Source organism: Callithrix jacchus, chromosome 12, assembly GCF_049354715.1.
Source record: "Callithrix jacchus isolate 240 chromosome 12, calJac240_pri, whole genome shotgun sequence".
NCBI classification, from domain to species: Eukaryota; Metazoa; Chordata; class Mammalia; order Primates; family Cebidae; genus Callithrix; species Callithrix jacchus.
Window position 1 is genome coordinate 87351229 of NC_133513.1, and position 24525 is coordinate 87375753.

At 39.5% G+C, this 24525-nt stretch overlaps 1 protein-coding gene across 2 annotated transcripts in view; it reads left to right on the forward strand.

The window, feature by feature from the left end:
• The window catches only part of HELLS (helicase, lymphoid specific), a 54385-nt gene extending 43699 nt beyond the window's left edge, over positions 1-10686 (forward strand). For both annotated transcript variants that reach the window (XM_017979145.4, XM_002756453.7), the window contains 3 exons: positions 5634-5730; positions 5809-5885; positions 10124-10686. In XM_017979145.4, the coding sequence (XP_017834634.2) occupies positions 5634-5730; positions 5809-5885; positions 10124-10218 (269 nt within the window). In that variant the 3' untranslated portion in view covers positions 10219-10686. The remainder of the gene's footprint in view (positions 1-5633; positions 5731-5808; positions 5886-10123) is intronic.
• Positions 10687-24525: the final 13839 nt, after the last annotated feature.

The following is a 24525-nucleotide window of genomic DNA, read 5'->3' on the forward strand; positions in this document are numbered from 1 at the left end:
ATGTTTGTGATTTTTGCACATTGATTTTATATCCTGAGACTTTGCTGAAGTTGCTTATCAGTTTCAGGATTTTTTGGGCTGAGGCGATGGGGTCTTCTAGGTATACTATCATGTCGTCTGCAAATAGAGACAATTGGCTTCCTCCTTTCCTATTGGAATACCCTTGATTTCTTTTTCTTGCCTGATTGCTCTGGCTAGAACTTCCAGTACTATATTGAATAGGAGTGGTGAGAGAGGGCATCCTTGTCTAGTGCCGGATTTCAAAGGCAATGCTTCCAGTTTTTGCCCATTCAGTATGGTATTGGCTTTGGTTTGTCATAAATAGCTTTTATTATTTTGAGACATGTTCCATCAATACCAAGGTTATTGAGGGTTTTTAGCATAATGGGCTGTTGAATTTTGTCAAAGCCCTTCTCTGTGTCAGTGGAGATGATCTTGTGGTTTTTGTTTTTGGTTCTGTTTATTGGTGAATTACGTTTATAGATTTGTGTATGTTGAACCAGCCTTGCATCCCCGGGATGAATCCTACTTGATCATGGTGGATAAGCTTTTTGATGTGCTGTTGCAATCGGCTTGCCAGTATTTTATTGAAGATTTTTGCATCTATGTTCATCATGGATATTGGCCCGAAGTTTTGTTTTCCTGTTGAGTCTCTGCCGGGTTTTGGTATCAGGATGATGTTGGTCTCGTAAAATGAATTAGGAAGGATTCCCTCGTTTTGGATTATTTGGAATAGTTTCAGAAGGAATGGTACCAGCTCCTCTTTGTGTGTCTAGTAGAATTCGGCTGTGAACCCATCTGGACCTGGGCTTTGTTTGGGAGGTAGGCTCTTAATTGCTGCCTCAACTTCAGACCTTGTTATTGGTCTATTCATAGTTTAGGCTTCCTCCTGGTTTAGGCTTGGGAGGACACAGGTGTCCAGGAATTTATCCATTTCTTCCAGGTTTACTAGTTTATGTGCATAGAGTTGTTTGTAATATTTTCTGATGATGGTTTGAATTTCTGTGGAATCCGTGATGATTTCCCCTTTATCATTTTTTATTGCATCTATTTGGTTGTTCTCTCTTTTTTTTTTTTTTATCAGTCTGGCTAGTGGTGTCTGTTTTGTTGATCTTTTCAAAAAACCAGCTCTTAGATTAATTGATTTTTTCAAAGGGTTTTTCGTGTGTCTATCTCCTTCAGTTCTGCTTTGATCTTAGTTATTTCTTGTCTTCTGCTAGGTTTTGATCTTGCTCCTCTAGCTCTTTCAATTTTGACGATCAGGTTTCAATTTTGGATCTCTCCACTCTTCTCATGTGGGCACTTATTGCTATGTATTTTCCTCTAGAGACTGCTTTAAATGTGTCCCAGATATTCTGGTATGTTGTGTCTTCATTCTCATTGGTTTAGAAGAACTTCTTTATTTCTGCCTTCATTTCATTGTTTATCCAATCAACATTCAAGAGCCAGTTGTTCAGTTTCCATGAAGCTGTGCGGTTCTGAGTTAGTTTCTGAATTCTGAGTTCTAACTTGATTGCATGTGGTCTGAGAGACCGTTATGATTTCTATTCTTTTGCATTTGCTGAGGAGTGATTTACTTCCAATTATGTGGTCAGTTTTAGAGTAGGTGTGATGTGGTGCTGAGAAGAATGTATATTCTGTGGATTTGGGGTGGAGAGTTCTGTAAATGTCTATCACGTTTGCTTGTTCCAGGTCTGAATTCAAGTCCTGGATATCCTTGTTAATTTTCTGTCTCATTGATCTATCTAATATTGACAGTGGAGTGTTAAAGTCTCCCACTATTATTGTGTGGGAGTCTAAGTCTCTTTGTAAGTCATTAAGAATTTGCCTTATATATCTGGGTGCTCCTGTATTGGGTCCAAATATATTTAGGATCGTTAGCTCTTTTTGTTGTATCGATCCTTTTATCATTATGTAATGTCCTTCTTTGTCTCTTTTGATCTTTGTTGCTTTAAAGTCTATTTTATCAGAGATGAGAATTGCAACTCTTGCTGTTTTTTTGCTCTCCATTTGCTTGGTAAATCTTCCTCCATCCCTTTATTTTGAGCCTTTGTGTATTCTTGCATGTGAGATGGGTTTCCTGGATACAGCACACCGATGGGTTTTGGTTTTTTATCCAATTTGCCAGTCTGTGTCTTTTGATTGGTGCATTTAGCCCATTTACATTTAAGGTTAATATTGTTATGTGTGAATTTGATACTGCCATTTTGATGCTAGGTGGTTGTTTTGCCCGTTAGTTGTTGTAGATTTTTCATTATGTTGATGCTCTTTAGCATTTGGTATGTTTTTGGAATGGCTGGTATTGGTTGTTCCTTTCTATGTTTAGTGACTTTTTCAGGAGCTCTTGTAAAGCAGGCCTAGTGGTGATAAAATCTCTGAGTACTTGTTTGTTTGCAAAGGATTTTATTGTACCTTCACTTATGAAGCTCAGTTTGGCTGGATATGAAATTCTGGGTTGAAAGTTCTTTTCTTTAAGGATGTTAAATATTGGCCCCTACTCTCTTCTGGCTTGTAGGGTTTCTGCCAAGAGATCTGCTGTGAGTCTGATGGGCTTTTCTTTGTGGGGGTGACCTGACCTTTCTCTCTGGCTGCCTTTAGCATTTTCTCCTTCATTTCAACCCTGGCGAATCTGATGATTATGTGCCTTGGGGTTGCTCTTCTTGCAGAATATCTTTGTGGTGTTCTCTGTATTTCCTGGACTTGAATATTGGGCTGCCTTGCTAGGTTGGGGAAATTTTCCTGGATAATATCCTGAAGAGTATTTTTCGGCTTGGATTTATTCTCTTCGTCACATTCAGGTACACCTATCAAACATAGATTAGGTCTCTTCACATAGTCCCACATTTCTTGGAGACTTCGTTCATTCCTTTTTTGCGGTTTTTTCTCTAATCTTGGCTTCTCGTTTTATTTCATTGAGTTGATCTTCGACTTCTGATATCCTTTTTTCTGCGTGGTCAATTCGGCTGTTGAAACGTGTGCATGCTTCGCGAAGTTCTTGTGTTGTGTTCTGAAGCTCCTTCAATTCACTCATATTCCTCTCTAAGTTGTCCATTCTTGTTATTATTTCCTCAAATCTTTTTTCAAGGTTCTTAGTTTCTTTGCATTGATTTAGAACATGTTCTTTTAGCTCATGGAAGTTTCTCATTACCCACCTTCTGAAGTCTGATTCTGTCATTTCATCACTCTCGTTCTCTGTCCAGCTTTGTTCCCTTGCTGGTGAGGAGTTTTGGTCCTTTGTTGGAGGCGAGGTGTTCTGGTTTCGGGTGTTTTCCTCCTTTTTGTGCTGGTTTCTTCCCATCTTTGTGGATTTATCCACCTGTCGTCTGAGTGGTTGCTCATTTTCTGATTGGGTCTCTGACTGGACGTCCAGATTGTTGGTGATGAAGTATTTCTATTTCTTAGTTTTCCTTCTAACAGTCTGGCCCCACTGCTGTAGGACTGCTGAGGTCCACTCCAGGCCCTGCTTGCCTGGGGAACTCCTGTAGCAGCTACGGAACTGTGAGGGTTGCTACCACATTCTTCTGCTATCTTTGTCCCTGAATGATGCCCACCAAATGTCAGTCTGATCAGTCCTTTGTGATGTGATTCTGGATATACGGGTGTCAGGGAGCTGCTTGAGGAGACAATCTGTACTTTAATAAGAGCTCTAGTGCTGAGCTGTGAGCTCTGTTGTTCATTCAGGGCTGCTAGGCAGGTACGTTTAAGTCTGCTGCAGCAGAACTCATAAAGCCCCCCCTTTTTTTTTTCCTCAGGTGCTCTGTCTTGGGGAATTAGGGCTTTATTTATGAGTATTCGTTTCACTTTCCTGCCCAGCAAGGAGGCAGTCTACTCACTTCTTGCCTGTAGTGGCTATGCTGAGCTGCCGTGGGCTCTGCCCTGCTGCCGTGTGTAATTCCCTATAGTCCTGTTTATATGGGTGTGGTTAGAACTGCAGTGGCGATGGTGGTCCACCTCTGTAGTGGAGGACTCTCTGTTATGGCGGGTTGCCTCGGCAACGGCAGATACCTCTGTAGCCTAGGTAGTGGCAAACGCCCCTCCCCCACCGAGCTGCACTGTCCTGAGTTCAGCTGTGCTTGCCGTGAAACTCTCAACCCCAAGCGTTTCCAATTGCTGTTTTGCTTGTTTTTGTCGGGGTGGGACCCTCCGAGCCTGATCACCTGGCTCCCTGCCTCAGAGCCCTTTTTTTTTAAGTTGAAGGGTTGACTCTCTCCCAGGTGTTCCAGTCGCCTGCTGCAAGGTCACTGGGGTCTGTGTGATTTCCCGTGCAGCAACCCACTGTGCTGGCTGAAACCACGTTGCTGCCTGGGAATCTCCTGGCCTGGCTTTCTGTTTAAGTCCGGCTTAATCAGATGAATGTGCTAATCTGACTTCCAAAATCTCCAACTGCCGGTTTAACAGGGCAAGCAAACCAGTGTATTTTTTACGGAGTGCTGCTGCACTGCGGCCCGGCCCAAATAGCCGCACCAGCCTAAAGTGTCCTGCTGGTGGCCTGTGGAGCTCCTACACCTGGTCTGTGGGCAATAAAGATTTGTATGGAAATGCGGCATGCACTCCCCCTCTGCGATTTCACTGGGAGCTGCAATCCTGAGTTGGTCCTACAGCACCATCTTCCCCTCCTACTTCCAGCAATTTATTTTATGCTCACTTTCCACTTGCAAATGCTTTTTCTGGGTTTTGAGGGAAGAGTGGATTAAGGTTTAGACAAAATTAGTTTGACTCGATGAAACATTTAGATTATAATTGGAATTACAGGGGGAAAATGCATAATTTTTTTTAAAGAGACTATTTCACTCTTTTACCCAGGTTGCTTTTGAATACCTGGACTCAAGCGATCTTCCTGCCTCAGCCTCTCTAAGTGTTGAGATTATAGGTGTGAACCACTGTGCTCAGCCCTATTTTTAGTTTTTTGGTAGATTAATTTAGTAGAAAATTTTGAACACATTTTTTGAAATGTTGACATTTTTCAGTTGAGGTATTATATACATGTAGTGAAATGCACAGATCTTAAATGTACAGATTAATGAATTTTGACCAGGTGTATATACTCAGGTAACTGTCATCGAGTTCAAGGTAGCATTTTCATCATCCAAGAAATTTTCTTTATTCACCCTTTGCAGTTATTCCTGTGCTCCCGTTACCATCATTAGAAGGCATCCAGTATTCTGATTTTTGTCACATTGATGAGTTTTTTCCTTGTTTAGCTACTTCGTTGAATTTATTTTTTTTCAGAGCCATCTATGTTGTTTCTTGTAGAATTTTTTTTAATTGATGTATAGTTTGTTTATCCATTCTCCTGTTGGTCTGCATTTAAATTATTTCCAGATTCTGATTGTTATGAATAAGCTGTTCCTGTACAAGTCTCTGTAGACATAATGCATTTTTTTGTCCTTGGTCATCTTCGGGAAGGTGCATGTTTAATTACCGGAAACTACCAACCTTTTCCAAAGTGGACACACTATTTTCCACTTCTCCCAGCAAAGTCTGAGAGTTTCAGTTGCTTTTATTCCTTATCAGCACTTGTTTTTTTTTTTTTCCATTCTTCTTAATGCAAGCCATTGTGATTGCTTTGTAGTATGCTGTATTGTAGTTTTAAAAGGAATTTTAATGTTTTTAATTTCTCATTTTTTTTTTAGATCATTTCAAAGGTGGTCAATCTGGATTAAATCTGTCTAAGAATTTCCTAGATCCTAAGGAATTAATGGAATTATTAAAATCTAGAGATTATGAAAGGTGAGTTTTTAATTTTAGAAAGATTTAATTTATAGCTTTGAATTATTCACATGGACTTGAATCTTTTGTTTTCTATAGGGAAATAAAAGGATCAAGAGAAAAGGTCATTAGTGATAAAGATCTAGAATTGTTGTTAGATCGAAGTGATCTTATTGGTAAGTATCATGCTTTTTCTTTTTTAATGGAAATTTTGAAATATACACATAATTAGAATAGTATAATGAACCCCTTGTACAATTTATTCAGCCGCATGTATCCAGTCTTGTTTCATTGCCATTTTCTTCTCAATATTAAAATCAAATAATCTGACATAATGACATTTTACTGATAAATGTCATTATCTTTAACTTCTTCCTTAATTCAGATATTTTTGGTAAACTGATAAATAACAGTTTTATAAATATATTCAAGTTCCTACCTTAGTCAAGAACACCACTGCTTTGTTCTCATATTTTTCGTCTCGTACCAGGAGGTCTGGATTTCTTATTTCCAGTGAGCTAAAGTAATATTTTGTATTTCATAATTTCCTAATTATTTTGCAACATATTGCTATCGTCTAGGCTATTATTTTTCTGTTGCATCTGTATGGTGGATAAACTGTATAATGTTCTTTTCCCAACTGTATTCTGTGATGTTGATCTTTTGAAACTGGTGATGGCAGTAATGTTCATATTACAGATATAGACAAAAACTACAAATCTGAGTCTTTGTTTTTAATAAAAAAGGGTCTTGCTTTGTATCCCTAGCTGGAATGCAGGCGCTCAACTATAGCTCATTGCAGCCTGACACTCCTAGGATCTTGGGACCCTCCAGCCTCAGCCTCAGGAGTAATCTGTGATTATAGACATGAGCCATTGTTCCTGAGTTTTTATTTTTTTTGAGAGCCAATTGTTAAACATGTACCTGCATGGCACTGGGTACAGTGTCATGATACTGTATTTTCAAATATGTTATTCATTTAAAAATTCAATTCTATGTCTTTTGAATCAAAATAATATTAAAATATATGTGGTAAGTTTTTTTTTAATTAGATACATTTTCCAAATGTTTCTTCCCCTCTGTGACCTGTCTCTTCCATTTTCTTATTTAGTATTTTCTGAAGAGCAAAAGTTTTGCATTTTGTTGAATTCCAGTTCTAACAAATTTTTCCAGTAACTCATGACTTTTGTGTCATCTCTAACTACTCTTTGCCTAATGCCACCAGTCTTGATGCTTTCTTTTTAACAGTTTTATAGTTTTTGGTCTTACATTTAGGTCTGTGATTTTTCAGTGAGCTTTAATCTTTTTGCATGTCAATATCCATTTTTTAAAAAGATGATCTTTTGTCTTTTGGATTGCTTTGTCATCCTTGATGAAAATCATTTGATCAAGGGTTTATTTCTATATTCTCAGTTCTGTCCCATTGATCTCTGTGATTTTTTTATACCAGTATTGCACTGACTTAAGGTAGCTTTGTGGGAAGTATACTTTCTCTAGTTTTGTTCTTTTTCTTTCCTCCCCCCCCCAACCCCAAGATGGAGTTTCACTCTTGTTATCCAGGCTGGAGTGCAATGGCACGATCTCAGCTCACTGCAACCTCCGCCTCCTGGGTTCGGGCAATTCTCTTGCCTCAGCCTTCTGAGTAGCTGGGATTACAGGCACGCGCCACCATGCCCAGCTAATTTTTTGTATTTTTAGTAGAGATGGGGTTTCACCATGTTGACCAGGAGGGTCTTGATCTCTTGACCTCGTGATCCACCCGCCTCAGCCTCTCCAAGTGCTGGGATTACAGGCGTGAGCCACTGCGCCCAGCCTTAGTTTTGTTCTTTTCAAGATCGTTTTAGATATTCTGGACAATTTGTATGTTTATTTGAATTTTAACTTTGAAATAGTTTAGGAAGAAATCTCAAATATATTAAAAAACATTATATAATGTGTGTAAGAGTGTTTAACATCTGAACATACTAATATAATTCATATTAATTAAAAGGAGAACTAGATGATCACCTAATTAGATACAAATAACAAAACCCAACTTGATGTAACATTATAATCATCTTCATAATTTTTTTTGGTTTGAGATGAGGTTTCGTTCTGTCATTGAGGCTGGAGTGCAGTGGTGTGATATGGCTCAGTGCAATTTGAACCTGCTGGGCTCAGTTAGTCCTCACACCTCAGCCTCCCAAGTTGGTGGGACTACAGGTGTGACTACTACGCCCTGCTAATTTTGTTTTGTTTATTTTGTAGAGACGGGTTTGCCATGTTGCCCAGGCTGGTCTCGCCCTCCTGGGCTCAAGTCATCTTCCTACCTCAGCCTCCCAAAGTGCTGGGATTACAGGCATGACCCCCTGTGCCTGACCCCATAATGCTTAAAACTAGCTGGGGATAACAAAGTTCTTCTGATGAAAAAGAACATTCATATAGAAAATTATTACTAAAACGAGGATAAAATCTCTCACTTTCACTGTAATTATACAGTGTGGAAAAGATGTCTTAACTAATACCATAGATTAAAAAAACAAAGAATCGAAATTCCTTTTTATTTGCAGGTGGTCTGGTTTGATTATCTTCATAGGAAGTCCAAGGGAATCCAGAATCTTTTAAGATGGAATTTAAGAAGATTGCTTGTTAATAATATGTGTTAACAGCAATAATTATTTAATAATGAAGGGTTTTACAACAGCTACAAAACTGTAACATGCCTACAATTAAGTTTAACAATTTTTAACACATTTATGTAAGGACAGAATTATGAAACATTGAAGGACATTAACTGAAAGACTAAATAAACATACAGGTTTAACTGTATTTGTGGATATGAATGGTTACTACAAAGTATAAATCAGTGTTCCCCAAAACTAACTTACATTCTTGAATTTTTCTTCTAATTAAAAGCCCAGAATCATGGCTGGGTGTGGTGGCTCACGCCTGTAATCCTGGCACTTTGGGAGGCAGAGGTGGGTAGATTGTGTGAGCCCAGGAGTTCAAGACTAGCCTGGGCAACACGGTGAAACCTCGTCTGTACTAAATACAAAAAGTTAGCCGGGTGTGATGGCGGGCACCTGTAATCCTAGCTACTCAGGAGGGTGACACGGAATTGTCAGAACCCGAGAGGCGGAGGTTGAAGTGAGCCGAGATTGCGCCACTGCACTCCAGTCTGGGTGACTGAGGGAGACTCTGTCTCTTAAAAAAAAAAAAAAAAGAAAAATCAAAAAATGACTTTTTATAGAACAGACCGTTGTTAAAATTTATATGAAAGAGTAGTAAAAGGCCAAGATCCAAGACAATTTTGAAGAACAAGATATTTTATATCAGGTATAATACCTTATTAAAAATTAAAAAGTCATAATCAAGATGGTAGAATTAGCACATGGTATGATAAATTAACTAGAGGTGCAATATGGTGAACCTAGAAAAACTACGAAACTTTCATGAAAAGCTAATAAATGACAAATGACATTTCAAACCAGAGATAGGAAATTCATTTTAATCAATAGATTATCTTGGGAAACGGTAATGAATAGGGGAAAATGAACTTAGATTCTCCTCACCTCACACTGTACTTACAAACTACAAATAAATTAACAATTCATATGTTCCAAACCTAAGTATTAAAGGTAAAATTTTAACTTAAAAATATATTTATGATTTTGGGATTAGGAAAGAATTCCTTTTAATACAGAAATTACAAATTATATGACAGTTTTCATATATTTTAATTACATTAATAAGAAAGAGTACTGTAAGACATGACACCATAAGCAGGCAAACCACAAAGAATATTTGCAACATATAACAGGAAGTGTTTAGGATATGCAAATAAATAAAAGTTGATAATAAAGATGGATAATATAAGAGCAATCTGTTACCAAGAGAGAAATCTTTCATGAACATACAAGGATGATTAGAAATCAATAATACAAATTAAAATCAGTAGAAATTTCATTTCACAGCTGTCATATTGGTAAAGATTTTATGAGACTACATATTGTCATTGATTAAAAATGTTTCTCAGGGTAAGCTTTTGGTGTCTTGCTCTTCAGCTTTTAGATTAACCATGATTGGGCCTGTTTTTAAAACATTTCTGAGAACATGATTCAAATTCATGTTGTTTATTGCTCTTCAACTTGTTTATCTTACCTTAAATTCAGCAAAAGAGATTTTGACTAGCAAACTCATGCTTTAGATTGTATATTCCCAAGAGGCTGATTCTAGTTGTTGTATTAAGAATAGTGTACCTTTTTGCTTTTGCTACTATTAAATCCTGGTAATAAAGTAAGAGCATGCCCTATATTACTGTGAGTTTTATTATTTTGGACAGAGGACTCACTTCTCATAGCATCATATTGGATGTTTCTTTTGCGATTTCTTCTTATGTTTCTAAACTGTTTCCATTTTAATGTTTTTGTCTTAGATCAAATGAATGCTTCTCAACCAATTAAAGAGAAGATGGGGATATTCAAGATACTAGAAAATTCTGAAGATTCCAGTCCTGAATGTTTGTTTTAAACTGGAGCCTATGAATGGCTTTTAAAAGTTCTTGTTTGCAACTAGTGATTTCCCTGTATTGGGTTTGAAATACAGATTGTCCACTTAACCTTTTTTATTTTATCAGTTGACATGTAACTAGTACCATGTGTACTTAATTAGATGGTAATTTTCTGAGCCTTATTACAAACAAAGAAGTATCCATATTAAGTTTAGATTTTCAGTTACGTTTTGAGACTGAGTATTATTCTTGGATACAGGCTGATGTGTACTTAACCACTTCCAGATTTATACAGTCTTCCTGTGGAAGTTTAGTAAATGTCTTTTCTTCTAGTAATACAGTTTATGGGGTTTTGGTACTTCAGTTATGAAGTAGGCTTTTCATGGGGGGAGATCGGGATTATGCTGTCTGTTGTTTAAGAAACTGTTTGATTTTCAAGTCTTATTTCTATGAGATAGTTTACCAAATAAATTTTCCTTATAAGATAATCTCATTAAATTATTATTTTAAAAAATAGCTTAGGTACAATAGCAGCAAAAGACTTGACTATTGATGGGATTTGATATTATTTTGTTGTCTTGGTTTCATTCACTGGTACTATCGGAGTGTGTCATATAAAGATTTCAAGTGGACATTCTGTTAGCACAAGAGAAGTTTCTGAATGAAACTGTAGGGTCTTGACAAAAGACTAGAAATTGGAAATGGTAGTATATCATGCGAAACAAGGCAGACCCTGAAAATTTATAGTAGTGGGTTAAATAGAACCAGATAGAAGAGAACAGGCCTTAGGGGTATGTAAGTAATGCAGAATCCATAATAGAACAACACAAACGCCAAAAAGGGCACAGTTTAGACCCTGTGTAAAAGGATATCAGACAATGAGGAAGAGAAATCCTGAATGTGCCCTGGGGAGGGGACGTACTCCCTGGACCATACATTTCTGTGCTGGTATTTATTTCATGGAAAAATGTTAGTTGTTGCCATATATATTCATATGCAGACCAGATGATCTGCGACTTAGGAAAATGGAACTGTCACTTAAGAAAAGCTTTAAAAAGTTTTTTTCTGTGCCCTGTTTACACAGGTCTTTCTTCTTTTAAATTTTTATTTCAGTAGTTTTTACGGTACTGCTGGTTTTTGGTTACATGGATAAGTTCTTTGGTGATGGTGAAAAACTTCGGATAGAAAATTTGGTTAAATAAAAGACTATAGAGCAGGTTTATTTGTTTAAATGAAAATAGTTACCCATCACATAAGCATACTGACCTAGGCTTGCTTGAAATTCATGATCTTATCATTAGTGATCTAGTCTTCCCTCTTACATTGTCCTAAATGACCATTACATAGTTTTATCTCTGTCATTACATGTCTCATATCTCTTTCCTCTCATTTTGCTCCCCATTTCCATGAGAAAATAGATGCCATCAAAAAGGAACCTTTAAAAGTTGTCACCATTGGATCTGTAAACCTAGCATTTATGTCTATCTGTCCTTTCTTACATACTATGGATGTATTGTTTGTCCTAGCTTGAGCCAACTGAAATGTCTCATTTCTTTAATAGCAAAACTTCTTGAAAAAAAGAGTTCTTTTATAGCAAAACTGCTTGTCTGTATTCATTGTTTTTAGTTTATTCTGTTTTTTCCTGAACCCATTCCAATAAGATATTTATCTCCATTGGAGCCATTTTTTTAAAGGTCTCTTATGGCAGCAGTGATCTTATTTGACTTGATCTATTAGCAGCATTTCATATGATTCACTCTTTTCCATAAAAGTTATTTGTTTGGCTTCTAGCAAACATATTTGCCTGGTTTTTCTCCATATTTCTCTGGCTCTTTCTGAGTTTCCTTTGCTGTTTTCTTTTCTCTCCTTGAAACATTGGAATGTCCTAAGCCCATTTTGTGATTCACTTGATGGTCTTACTTCATTTCTTTAATATGAACTATGCTGATGACTCAGATTTATATCTTCAGCCAAAACCTTTCTCTTGAGTTCCAGATTCACATATCCAACTTCTTACTAGGTGCTTGATAACTCAAACTATTCTGTATCTGCACTTTGCTTTTTGTTTAATCCAAATTTGCTTCTTTTACATTTTTCTTAGTTAATAAATAACTTTATTCTTCCAATTGTTTAGACCTCAGCCTCCCAAAGTGTTGGAATTACAGGCGTGAGCCACCAAGTTCAGCCTGCTGTCTATAAAGCTCCCCCTGCCATCCACCCATAGTCATTTGATTCTTCCCTTAGTTTAGCTAAGTGGTTTTTTGTTTTTTTTTTTTTTGATGGTTCTTCAAATGTCTTGGGATCATTTACTGTTCCTCAAATTATGAGCAAATGCTTAAAAATACTTAGAAATACCTTCTTTAAGAGTGTGCCTTCCTACCACCTCTCACTAATTCAGACATGAAATAAAGATCCTGCACATCTTTTGAGTATAGTTATAAAATAATTTTTGATTGGCTCAGTAGTTACTTTTATCATGGCTATATAAGCATTATTAAAGCTTTAGATAAGCCATAGAATATGCTATTACTGTCTGGGTGAGGTGGCTTACACCTGTAATCCCAGCACTTTGGGAGGCCGAGTTGGGTGTATCAGGAGATAAGACCATCCTGGCCAACATGATAAAACTGCATCTCTATTAAAAATATAAAAATTAGTCAGGTGTGGTGGTGGGCGTCTGTAGTCCCAGCTACTCAGGAAGCTGAGGCAGGAGAATTGCTTGAACCCAGAAAGCAGAGGTTGCAGTGAGTCAAAGAATGCTATTGTATTTTCATTCTTGTACGGCTTTTTTTTTCTCCTGAAATTAATACTTGCTGTTTTTTTTTTAACCTACCTATAATTTATATCTAAACTCTCTGGAAGTAAACAGATCACATGATTCAGTAGTAAATCTTCCCCTCCAAATACATCCTGTCCCCTCCACCCCTTGGAATATTGTTTATTCTAGTCTGGACTGTAGAACTGATTCCATCTGGAACCTTCCTTTACCATCCTTCTGGGTATTCCTATTGGCTGTCTCATGTTTTGGAACTACTGTTTACTGAAATTCTCTCTCTCTTTTTTTTTTTTTTTCAAGACAGAGTCTTGCTCTTCTCACCCAGGCTGGAATGCAGTGGTGTGATTTCGGCTCACTGCAGCCTGTTTCCTGGGTTCAAGCGATTCTCCTGCCTCATCCTCCTGATAAGCTGGGATTGCAGGTGCCTGCCACCACGCCCAGCTAATTTTTGTATTTTTAGTAGATGGGGTTTCACCATGTTGGCCAGGCTGGTCTGAAACTCCTGACCTCGGGTGATCCACCCACCCCGGCCTTCCAAAGTGCTGGGTTTACAAGCATGAGCCACCACGTCTGGCTGGACCTCTCTTTTTATTTTTCCTTGTTTGCTCCCTCATTTTAATGGATTATGTTGTCCTGTGTTTTCCTGAGAAAAGAATTCAAGGGAAATTAATTTTTTCAGAACTTGTATATCTGGCTGTGTTTTTGTTGTATTCTACATTTTGATGGATAGTTTTGGTTTGGGATTTTTAGATTAGGAATTAGTTTTTCCTCAGTATTTTTGAAAGTTGTTGTGTTGTCTGAGAACTTGCAGTGTTGTAGGAAAGAAAATTAATAATAACTTTTTATATTTTTGAGACAAGGTCTGATTCTGTCACCCAGGCATGAATATAGTTCACTGTAGCCTTGACCTCATGGGCTCGAGTGATCCTCCTGCCTCGACCACCAATATAGGTTGGACTATAGCCATGTACCAAATGCCCTGCTAAGTTTTAAATTTTTTTGTAGAGACAGGTTCTCACTATGTTACCCAGGCTGGTCCTCAACTCTGGGCTCAAGCAATTCCCCCGCCAGAGCCTCCCAAAGAGCTGGGATTCCAGGTGTGAGCTCTTGGACCTGGCCCTATTGCCACTTTGATTTCCAGTCTGTTGAAGGAAATTTCCTGCCCTTTGTTAATGTGAAATTCTAATGTTTCTTTGTCTTTTATATTCTAAAGTAATAACGCAATGATATGTCCTTGATATAGATTTTTTCTTTTTTCTTTTTTTTTTTTTGAGATGGAGTTTCACTCTTGTTGCGTAGGCTGGAGAGCATTGGCGCCATTTTGGCTCACCACAACCTCCACCTCCCCATTCAAGCCATTCTCCTTCCTCAGGCTCCCTACCAGTAGCTGGGATTATAGGCATGCACCACCACACCCAGCTAATTTTGTAGTTTAGAGATGGGTTTCTCCATGTTGGTCGTGCTGGTTTTGAACTGCCGACCTCAGGTGATCAGCCCGCCTTGGCCTCCCAAAGTGCTGAGATTACAGCTGTGAACCACCACGGCCAGCCTTTCTTTTTGTTTTTTTTTTAAAGAGACAGAGTCGTACTATGTTGCATAGGCTTGATTTGAATTCCTGATTTCAAGTTACCTTTTCACCTTAGTCACTAAAATAACTCGGACTACAGGCATGTGCCATTGTGCCCATCTTTTTGGTGCGAATCTTATTTTTGTTTTTGTTTTACCCTTTTAAAAGCTCAGTCTGAAAATCTGTCTTTTAATTCATAGAAGTTTTTTAGAATGATTTCTTGGAGGCTTTCGTGTTTTGAATGTGTGCTCCTCTCTCTGCCTAGAACTTTTTTTTTTTTAATAAGAGACATGGTCTTGGTGTTGTCCAGGTTGTAGTGCAGTGGTGCAATCAAAGCTGACCACAGCCTTGAATTTCTGGGCTCAATCCATCCTGCTACCTCAGCTTTCCGAGGATCTGGGACTACGGGCATGTGTTACTATGTGCAGATAATGTTTTTTGGTTTTTTTTTAAATTTGAGACAGAGTTTCGCTCTTGTTACCTAGGCTGGAGGGCAGTGGCGCGATCTCTGCTCACCGCAACCTCCGCCTCCTGGGTTCAGGCAATTCTCCTGCCTCAGCCTCCCGAGTAGCTGGGACTACAGGCGCGCGCCACCATGCCCAGCTAATTTTTGTATTTTTAGTAGAGACGGGGTTTCACCTTGTTGACCAGGATGGTCTCGATCTCTTGACCTCGTGATCCACCTGCCTCGGCCTCCCAAAGTGCTGGGATTTCAGGCTTGAGCCACCGTGCCCGGCTTGTATGTGATTTTTTTTTTAGTCTTAGCAGTTTGAGGTAAGATTTTATAAGAAGCCTACAAAGCCTTAGTTTTTTCATGAAGAACATTAAATAAGTGGTTCTGTCTTTATTTCAAAGAATTATTTTAGTTCTGAATTTCTACTCAAATTAACCACATAGTCTAGAATATGCTTATAATTTATTTACATTTGGTTGAAATATGCTCATAAAACTTACTCCTGAGCTTATGTTCACAGGTTCCAGTTTGAGGCTAAATGAGGTCTAAAGAATGAATTAACTTATTCGTGGCCGGGCGCGGTGGCTCAAGCCTGTAATCCCAGCACTTTGGAAGGCCGAGGCGGGTGGATCACGAGGTCAACAGATCGAGACCATCTTGGTCAACATGGTGAAACCCCGTCTTTACTAAAATTACAAAAAATTAGCTGGGCACGGTGGTGCGTGCCTGTAATCCCAGCTACTCAGGAGGCTGAGGCAGGAGAATTGCCTGAACCCAGGAGGCGGAGATTGCGGTGAGCCGAGATCGCGCCATTGCACTCCAGCCTGGGTAGCAAGAGCGAAACTCCGTCTCAAAAAAAAAAAAAAAAAAAAAAACTTATTCGTAATTTTTTCCATTACCCTTTTTAGAAGTCTTATGTCTCCTTTAGCCAAATTAATCTATAGATTGTCCCCACAAGCATGTCACTGTATCTTTTATGTCTTCTTGAGTCTTAGCATTTTAAATTCCTCTATATCCTTCACTGTCTTTCCTAAAGCACCCTAATAAAAGAGTAGCATTATGTGAACTATTTTCTTCTCTAAGGTATTTTGGAATATTTTTAAATAATGTATGCTTGCTTCTCCTCATGCTAAATACTCTCTACTGCAACCCATACAATTACAGTGATCAAAGCAAGGTCTCTTGTTTCTTTTTTCACTTTAGAAAGAAATGTTATTTGTAAAATAATATAGTCATAACACAAACATGACTTTTTTTTTTTTTTTTGGTCAGATGAGTTCTCGCTCTGTCATCCAGGCTTGGATGCAGTAGCATGATTATAGTTCACTGTAGCCTCCAACTCCAGGGATCCTCCGACTGAGCCTCCTGAACAGCAGGGACTGCAGATGGTTGCCACCATGCCTACTTTTTAAACTTTTTGGTAGAGCTTAGTTTTTTTGTATGTTTTGTTTTTAAAGCTTATTTTGTGAACTGTTGCCTAGGCATTTGCGAACTATTTATTGTCCAGGCATCTCCAACTTCTGGCCTCAAGCAATCATCCTGCCTCGGCCTCCCAATAGCAGAAGCTACCACATTCAGCTTACAATTTTATTTCAGCACGATACAAAAATCTTGGAAGTGCTAGCTTGATTTACGCTTTTTGTCTATATCCACCTTTTTTTTTTTTTTTTTTTTTTTTGCGATAGTTTTGTTCTTGTTGCACAGGCTGGAGTGCAGTGGTGCCATCTTGACCCACCGCAACCTCTGCCTCCTGGGTTCAAGTGATTCTCCTGCCTCAGCTTCCTGAGTAGCTGGGATTGCAGGCATGTGCCACTACGCCTGGCTAATTTTGTATTTTTAGCAGAGATGGGGTTTCTCCATGTTGGTCAGGATGGTCTCGATCTCAGGTGATCTGCCTGCCTCGGCCTCCCAAAGTCCTGGGATTGCAGGCAAATAACCCCATCCCATGGTGAACCGCTTTCATAATCTGTATTACCATGGATTAATTCTGCATAGCAGAAACTGTGATAGGTGTGTTAAATAATGAAGTTCGGGGAATGTTAATAAAAATGGTTTTTCTTACTGTAGATGAAATACATGGTAGAAGAATCCCTGGTGAGAACAGATCAGTTACAGGTATATCTTGGCTTAGTCTCCACCATTTATTACTAGACTTGTGTAAGGATTTGGGAGTGCCATGGAACACTAAATTTATTCTGTCTGGGTATTTAAATGATTTGAGACAAAAATCCATTTTAATGTTTTATTGAGTTGAGATGTCTCACATGAGTAGTTAGCACTGATAAGTAGATACAGGCACATTTGGGAGAATGGAGTGGCAAGATGCTTTGCTTTATCCTGTGCATGTTGTATTTACACTTGTTTCTACATTTTCCATTGATTCTCCTTCGTTTTAGCACCAGGGAGCAAGAGAAGTTGTACTGGAATATTACACTAATCGCCACAAGACAGGTTTAATCTTTCCTTAGGGTACTAGATTGGAAAATTGAGGTCCAAGCAGACCTGAAGAAAGGTACCTAGCAACTACAAGATTAAATCCATCATTGATGGATCCATTGTTGTTTGGACTTGACATTTAGCTGTATTCCTCACTCAGGTGCATGATAGCTGCTTGCTAATTTGATTTTAGCTCAAATTTCACCTAGACTGAGTGTCCCTGTTCTCTCTCTTCCCCACAAAATATCTTAACTTGTTAATCTGTCTGCCTCATGATCTCTATGAGATTCGGCATCTTGTCTGTTTTGTCACTACTATATAACAGCATGTCAGAAATAAAGCAGTAATAAAAATAGAAAAATCAAGTGAATACACTGGATTAAAAAAATACTTTGTTTCCTAGAATTAAAAAAATTGACCTTACTGGGTTAGTTTATTAAGTGCTACCCAGAAAATTTAAGAAATTTCCTACACCTGGATGCATTATAGAGCAAATAAGAGCATCAAAGACAATCTTCTGAATCTTTCAGAGAACACAAAAGGAACAACGATCAGATAGCAGATTTTTTTTTTTTTTTTTTTTTTGACAGACTTCTGCTCTTGTTGCCCAGGCTGGAGTGCAATGATGTAATCTTGGCTCACTGCAATCTCTGCCTTCCAGGTTCAAGCAGTTTTCTGGCCTTAGCCTCCTGAGTAGCTGGGATTACAGGTACCTACCACCACAATTGGCTAAGGTTTGTATTTTTAGTAGAGACAGGGTTTCACCATGTTGGCCAAGCTGGTCTTGAACTCTTGACCTCAGGTGATCTGCCCACTTCAGCCTCCCAAAGTGTTGGGATTTTATAGGTGTGAGCCCCACCACACCTGGCTGATAACAGATGTTTTAATAGTAAGATAAAAAGTAAAACTGTGTCAAAGGAAGAAATTTATAGCCTAGAATTTTGTATTCAACTACATTAAATGTGAGGAAATAGTTTCAGTGACAACCAACCAAGACCTGATAGATTTGCTTTGCTCAAGGAGATAAAGTGACTGACACAACATGTATTTCTCTGATTAATTAGAAGTGTTGTTTTCTGACTGTACTGAAGGCACTTTCATTTCTTCATGGTTTTGTACACTTAGTTTTATACTGCATAGTAGCTTAGGCCTGGCTCTAGCAATTATAAACTATTCTGCAAATGAGGGAAATAATGGTAATTCCTACCTCAAGGATGTAGGGTTTAAATGGGTTAATGCATAAAAGGGCATTTATTAAATATAGTCAGTGTTCATCTCAAGGATACTATGGGTGATTGAAAGAGTGTACATAAAGTACTTTATGTAATGTCTGCCATGTGAATATTCAATAAGTGAATGATACTATCACCTCTACTACATTTTACTATTATTAGTAGTAATTTTATAACATCAGATATACTACCAAAGAAAGCAAGGCGAAAGCCAAGATTCAAACCATAGAATCATTTTACTGTGCTTTTATTCCGCCTCACTCATCTCCAGTCCTTGGATAAAGGCATTATTTCTCTGAAGGGAAAAGGGATCCTCTTTTTGCCCAAGCACACTTCTCTCATTTCTTACGCTGTAAACAAGTGGTTTCAATTCTGAGGCATTTTCCTGACTTGCAGGACCCAAAAAGAAGTTAGGCTTGAGAAATTTTAAGTGAAGAGAACAATTCTAGTTCAGAGTGATTAGACCTTCGTAAAAGCTTCTGACATTTGACCTGAAAATTTCGAGGAGAGGGAAAGAAGACAACCTTTTATGACATGTAATAGGAAGACCTGGTTTTTTTTTTTTTTTTTTTTTTTGGGACAGAGTTTCGCTCTTGTTACCCAGGCTGGAGTGCAATGGCGCGATCTTGGCTCACCACAACCTCCGCCTCCTGGGTTCAGGCAGTTCTCCTGCCTTAGCCTCCTGAGTAGCTGGGATTACAGGCACACGCCACCATGCCCAGCTAATTTTTTGTATTTTTAGTAGAGACGGGGTTTCACCATGTTGACCACGATGGTCTTGATCTCTTCACCTCGTGATCCACCCACCTCGGCCTCCCAAAGTGCTGGGATTACAGGCATGAGCCACCGCGCCTGACCCTTTCGTTTGTTTTTTTGACATGGAGTGCAGTTTTCTTTAGATTGTACACCCAAAATACCTGAGATGGATCTCAACCAATTTAGAAAATTTAGCCAACGTAAAGGACGCACCTGTAATGCACCCTCAGGAGGTCCTTATGACATGTGCCCAAGGTGCTTGGGATTACAGGTTGCTTTTATATATTTTAGGGAGACATGAGATAACTCAATATATATAAGATGTACATTGGTTTGATTGGGTAATGTGGGACAACTTGATGGAGGTGAGGACGTGGGGGAACTTCCAGGTCATAAGTAGATGAGAGACAAAAGATTACATTCTTTTGAGTCCTTGATTAGCCTTCCACTGAATACACAATTTAATATGGCTCAATGAATCTGCATTTTTACATAAACCATAGGGCAGAACAGTCAGATTTGCATTTGTTTCAGGTAAGCAGAGAGATGACTTTCTGTCCTGCACCTTTGAAGATAAGCTATCAGTTTATTGTCAGACTGAAATTCAACAGAACTTTTTAAGGGTAAAGATCTTGAGGCCCACAAGGAATTTCCTTGTGGGCAAATTGTGAGGCAGGTATGTAGCTCTTTTATTTTTAGCTATAACGAAGTGGGAGGCAGGTTTGCCTGATGTCATTCCCAGCTTGACTTTTCCCTTGGCTTAGTGATTTGGGGGTCCTGAGATTTATTTTCCTTTCACAAGATAATAGGGAAGTGTAATTACTTCTTGAATTTCTCAGATAAGGGGCTTTGCCTCCAGATGGTTTGTTTGATGGTGATCTTTGCTCTCTTCAGAAATGATGTCTTTGCGCAAAGAAGAGAGATGACTAAATAAATAAAGTGCCTTTGCATAACAAATCTTACCTTTGTGTAAGGTGCTTTTCCTGGCTGTCTCATCTTAACCAGGCTTTTTCCCATACTCGTTTATCCTGTACTCTAAAAAATTATTTCTTAGATTTCTTTCTTGTATATGTGAAAATATACATGTTAATAAACTTTTTCTCCAGTTTACCTGTCTTTTGTTACAGGGAGTCCCACTGAAGAACTGAATGGTAGAGAAAATTATTTTTTCTTATGTTATTATCACTTCTTGTAGCTAACAACGGTATCCCTCAGTTAATTCATGACTGCAGATCATTAGATTGGCCTTTTGTTTACCATGTGTTTACCCTACTTCCCTAATAAGAATCACAGAACCTTTTCTGGTCAACAGAGAAAAGTTTCTTCTTAATAAAGAATCTGGCCTCATCCAAGGAGAGACCTGGCCTTTGTCCTGGCTTCTAGGAGGCAATATCTAAACTCTTGGAATTTCCTAAGTGATGAGAATGTCTTTGTTATTTTTGGTGGGCCCCTCAGACCACAAGGCTAGTTAGTGCTAATGAAGTGATTCATGGCTCATGTCTGTAATCCCAGCACTTTGGGAAGCTGAGGTGAGAGAATAACTTCAGCCCAGGAGTTCAAGACCAACTTGGCTAACATGGTGAGACCCCATCTATACAAATAATTTTTAAAAATCAGCCAGGTGTGGCAGCATGTGCCTGTGATCGCAGGTACTTGGGAGGCTGAGGTGGGAGGATTGCTTGAGCCCAGGAGGTTGAGGCTGTAGTGAGTTGTGATGGCACCATTGCACTCTAGCCTGGGTGACAGAGTGAGACCCAGTCTCTAAATAAGTTATGTAATCGTGGGCCCTCATGATGTTAGCCTGACCTCCTGGGAAACAGGGAGAGCTTGTGCCTACATTCAACCTGTGGGCAATGAATCAATCAATCATAAAGCTTGAATAAAACCCCTGGACACAGAGGGTAGGATGAGCTTTGCATCATATAGGTATTGTAGACCACTATGGACGGCTGGGAAGAAGTGACACTGGCCATGGAACCATGAATAGAGGATAACAGAAAGCTCAGCATTTGTGATATGGATAGAAGACAGGGAAATAATGGGTAGAAGGAGGCAGTTCCCTGGCAAAGGCCTCACTCTCAAGCCTGGAGACTCATGGCCTAATGGGGGAACAGGTACTTCTGTTTTTGTGCTCAAAAAGTTGCCTTTTGGCTTGCTACATTCCCCGCTCCCCATCCTGTACCCATAGTAACCCTGAATTTCAGGTTCCAGAAGGAGACAAGCAGGTGAATGGCACAGCAGAGTAAAAGAAGAGAAAGAACGTCCAAACACCAAGAGGAGTTCAGCTGCTGGATGACCAAACTCCAGGGAAAGATCATCTTCCCACTCCATCCCCCCTTCCAGCTCCCCATCCATCCTGCTGAGAGCCACCTCCACCACTCATTGAAGCCCCCATATGCATCCTTCAAGCCCTTGTGTGACCCAATTCTTTGAGGACTCTAGTCAAGAACTCAGGATACAGAAAGCTGTCACACCGGCTCTCTGCCCTTGTGAAAAGGCACAGGGCCCATTGAGCTGGTTAACACTTAAACCATCTGAGGACTGCAAGGCTAAAAGAGCATTGTAGCACTGGGGCTGCAGGCACCCACCCCTAGACACTGTGGGGCTGGAGTCCAAAGCACTTTCTCCAGCTCCTGCATCTGCCTGTCTGCATGCTCCCCCTCCTGTCAAGGGTTTGAGCAGCATCAGCAGCAACCAAACAGGTGAGCCACAGCCCTGTTGCACATCCTGAGAGGAGGGTCAAGTAACTCTCCCATTTCATTTGGACCTCTCCACAATTCCACCCCATATATCTCTTTTTCTTTGGCTGGTTACTGAGAATATATAAGCTTTCAGTACTATGACTCTTTCCAGCAAATTATTGAATCTGAGGGTGATTTTTGGAAACCCAAAACTTATAGTTGGTGTTAGAAGGCTTGCAGTCTGGAGAATTGTGCCCTTAACTTTTCAGTTAGTCCATCTCCAGGTACATTGCTATATCATAAAGTAGGAAGAACCTACCTGTGGGTCTTATTTGTACCTTTGCCTGGAACTTGATTGTCAGTCTGTTGGAGATTAGGAGTCTGACAAGAAGATACTCTCAGGAAGGTTGTCACACAACTATCTTTGATAGTAAGGCTTGTGCCTGTAGTCTTTGACACTTAGAACAATCTCCCTCTTCACAAGACATGCTATATATTTTTTTTGCTTGCCCAGCTTTTGTCATCATGAAGTTCTATGTATTTTCCATCTGTCCCCAAATTGGAATTATGGCCAGAGGACTTTTTTTTTTTTTTTGAGATGGAATTTTGCTCTTGTTGCCCAGGCCCGAGTGCAATGTTGCGATCTTGGCTCACTGCAACCTCTGCCTCCTGGGTTCAAGCAATTCTCCTGCCTCAGCTTCCCAAGTAGCTGGGAATACAGGTACCTGCCATCACGCCTGGCTAATTTTTATATTTTTAGTAGAGACTGGGTTTCATCATGTTGGCCAGGCTGGTTTCCCACTCCTGACCTCAGGTGATCTGCCCACCTCGGCCTCCCATGCTTGTGCTAGGACTATAGGCATGAGTCACCTCACCTGGCCTGGGCAGAGGACTTTGAAGGTGCATTTGAACCATGACTGTGATAGTAGAGCATAATGCTTGAACAAATATATTTAAATTTAGTAGTCCAGTTTTTTTTTTTTTTTTTTTTTTTTTGAGACTGGATTTTGCTCTGTGGCCCAGGCTGGAGTGCAGTGGCATGATCATGGCTTACTGCAGTCTCAACCTCCCGGGCTCAAGTGATCCTTTCCGAGTAGCTGGGATCACAGGCATGTGCCACTATGTCTGGCTAGTTTTTGGTGTTTTGTTTTGTTTTGTTTCTTTTTAAGACAGCATCTTGCTCTGTCACCTAGGCTGGAATGCAGAGGCACCATCTCAGCTCACTGAAACCTCCACTTCCTGGGCAAGTGATGCTCCACCTCAGCCTTCTGAGTAGCTGGTGCTACAGGTATTTGCCATCATACCCAGCAAATTTTTTAAGTATTTTTTGTAAAGAGAGGGTTTTGCCCTGTTGCCCAGGCTGGTCTCAAATTCCTGGGCTTAAGTGATCTGCCTGCCTTGGTCTCCCAAAGTATTACGATTACAGGAGTGAGCCACCACACCTTGCCAGACTCTTATTTTTAATAAATCTCTTTTTTCATGTCTGATGTTTTGAGATTCTTAGCTTGGTTGTGTTTTGTTGGCAGTTTATTTTCCATATAGTTAGTCTTCTAGAAGTTTCTCAATTTTATGATCTGTTATTATTCACCTCCTGGATTTTCAATGCTTCTATAGATTTTTACATTTATATTTTCATTTAAAAGTAGATATTGGGAGGGAGAAGTAAACAAGGGCATTCAGTCAGCTATCTTGAACTCAAATAAATGTTATAACTAAGAATAAAAGTCATTTTTTGACCAAGAATAAAACAAGCAAAATGCCCTGCAATGGTAATTATGGAATGTATTAGTTAGCTTGCTAGGCACAAAATCACCCTCAACACTCAGTGGCTTAATATGCTTATTATTTCTGTGTCTGTGGATTGGCTGTTGTCAGCTGGTCTAGGCAGGGCTTGAATGGTTGGCTCTGTTGGCCTTGGCTAGACTCACATCTGTGGTCAGCTGGCCAGCTGGTCGTCAAGTTGATCTAGGCTCAGTGGGGTTGAGGAGACTGCTGAGAAGGTTTTCTCATCCTTCTGCCACTAAAGAGCTGGCTCAGACATGCTCTTCTTGCAACAAAAGTAGAGACACGAAAGTAAGTGAAATTGAGTAAGTACTTTTCAAGCCTCCACTTGCATCCCAGCTAATTTCCCATGGCTACAGAAAGTCACAAGGGCAAACCCAGCATCTTAGTGAGATGACACTGCAAAGTTACTATCCGACCTACCCTCTGCGGGAGGACTGAGCTCGTTCGGAAAAAACCGGACTGCAGGTTAGAAGAAAGTCTTAAGTTCAGGCTTTATTGAGAGGAAAGAGCCTCAGGGCAGACCAGCCGGGAAGAAGAGGAAAATGGCCGCACGTGCTCAGAGGAGCAGGGTTCTTTTATAGGGCGCTGAAGGGCTGAGGGAGTGGGAAGGCCAGGAGAGCCAAGGTGATGGGCAACAGTT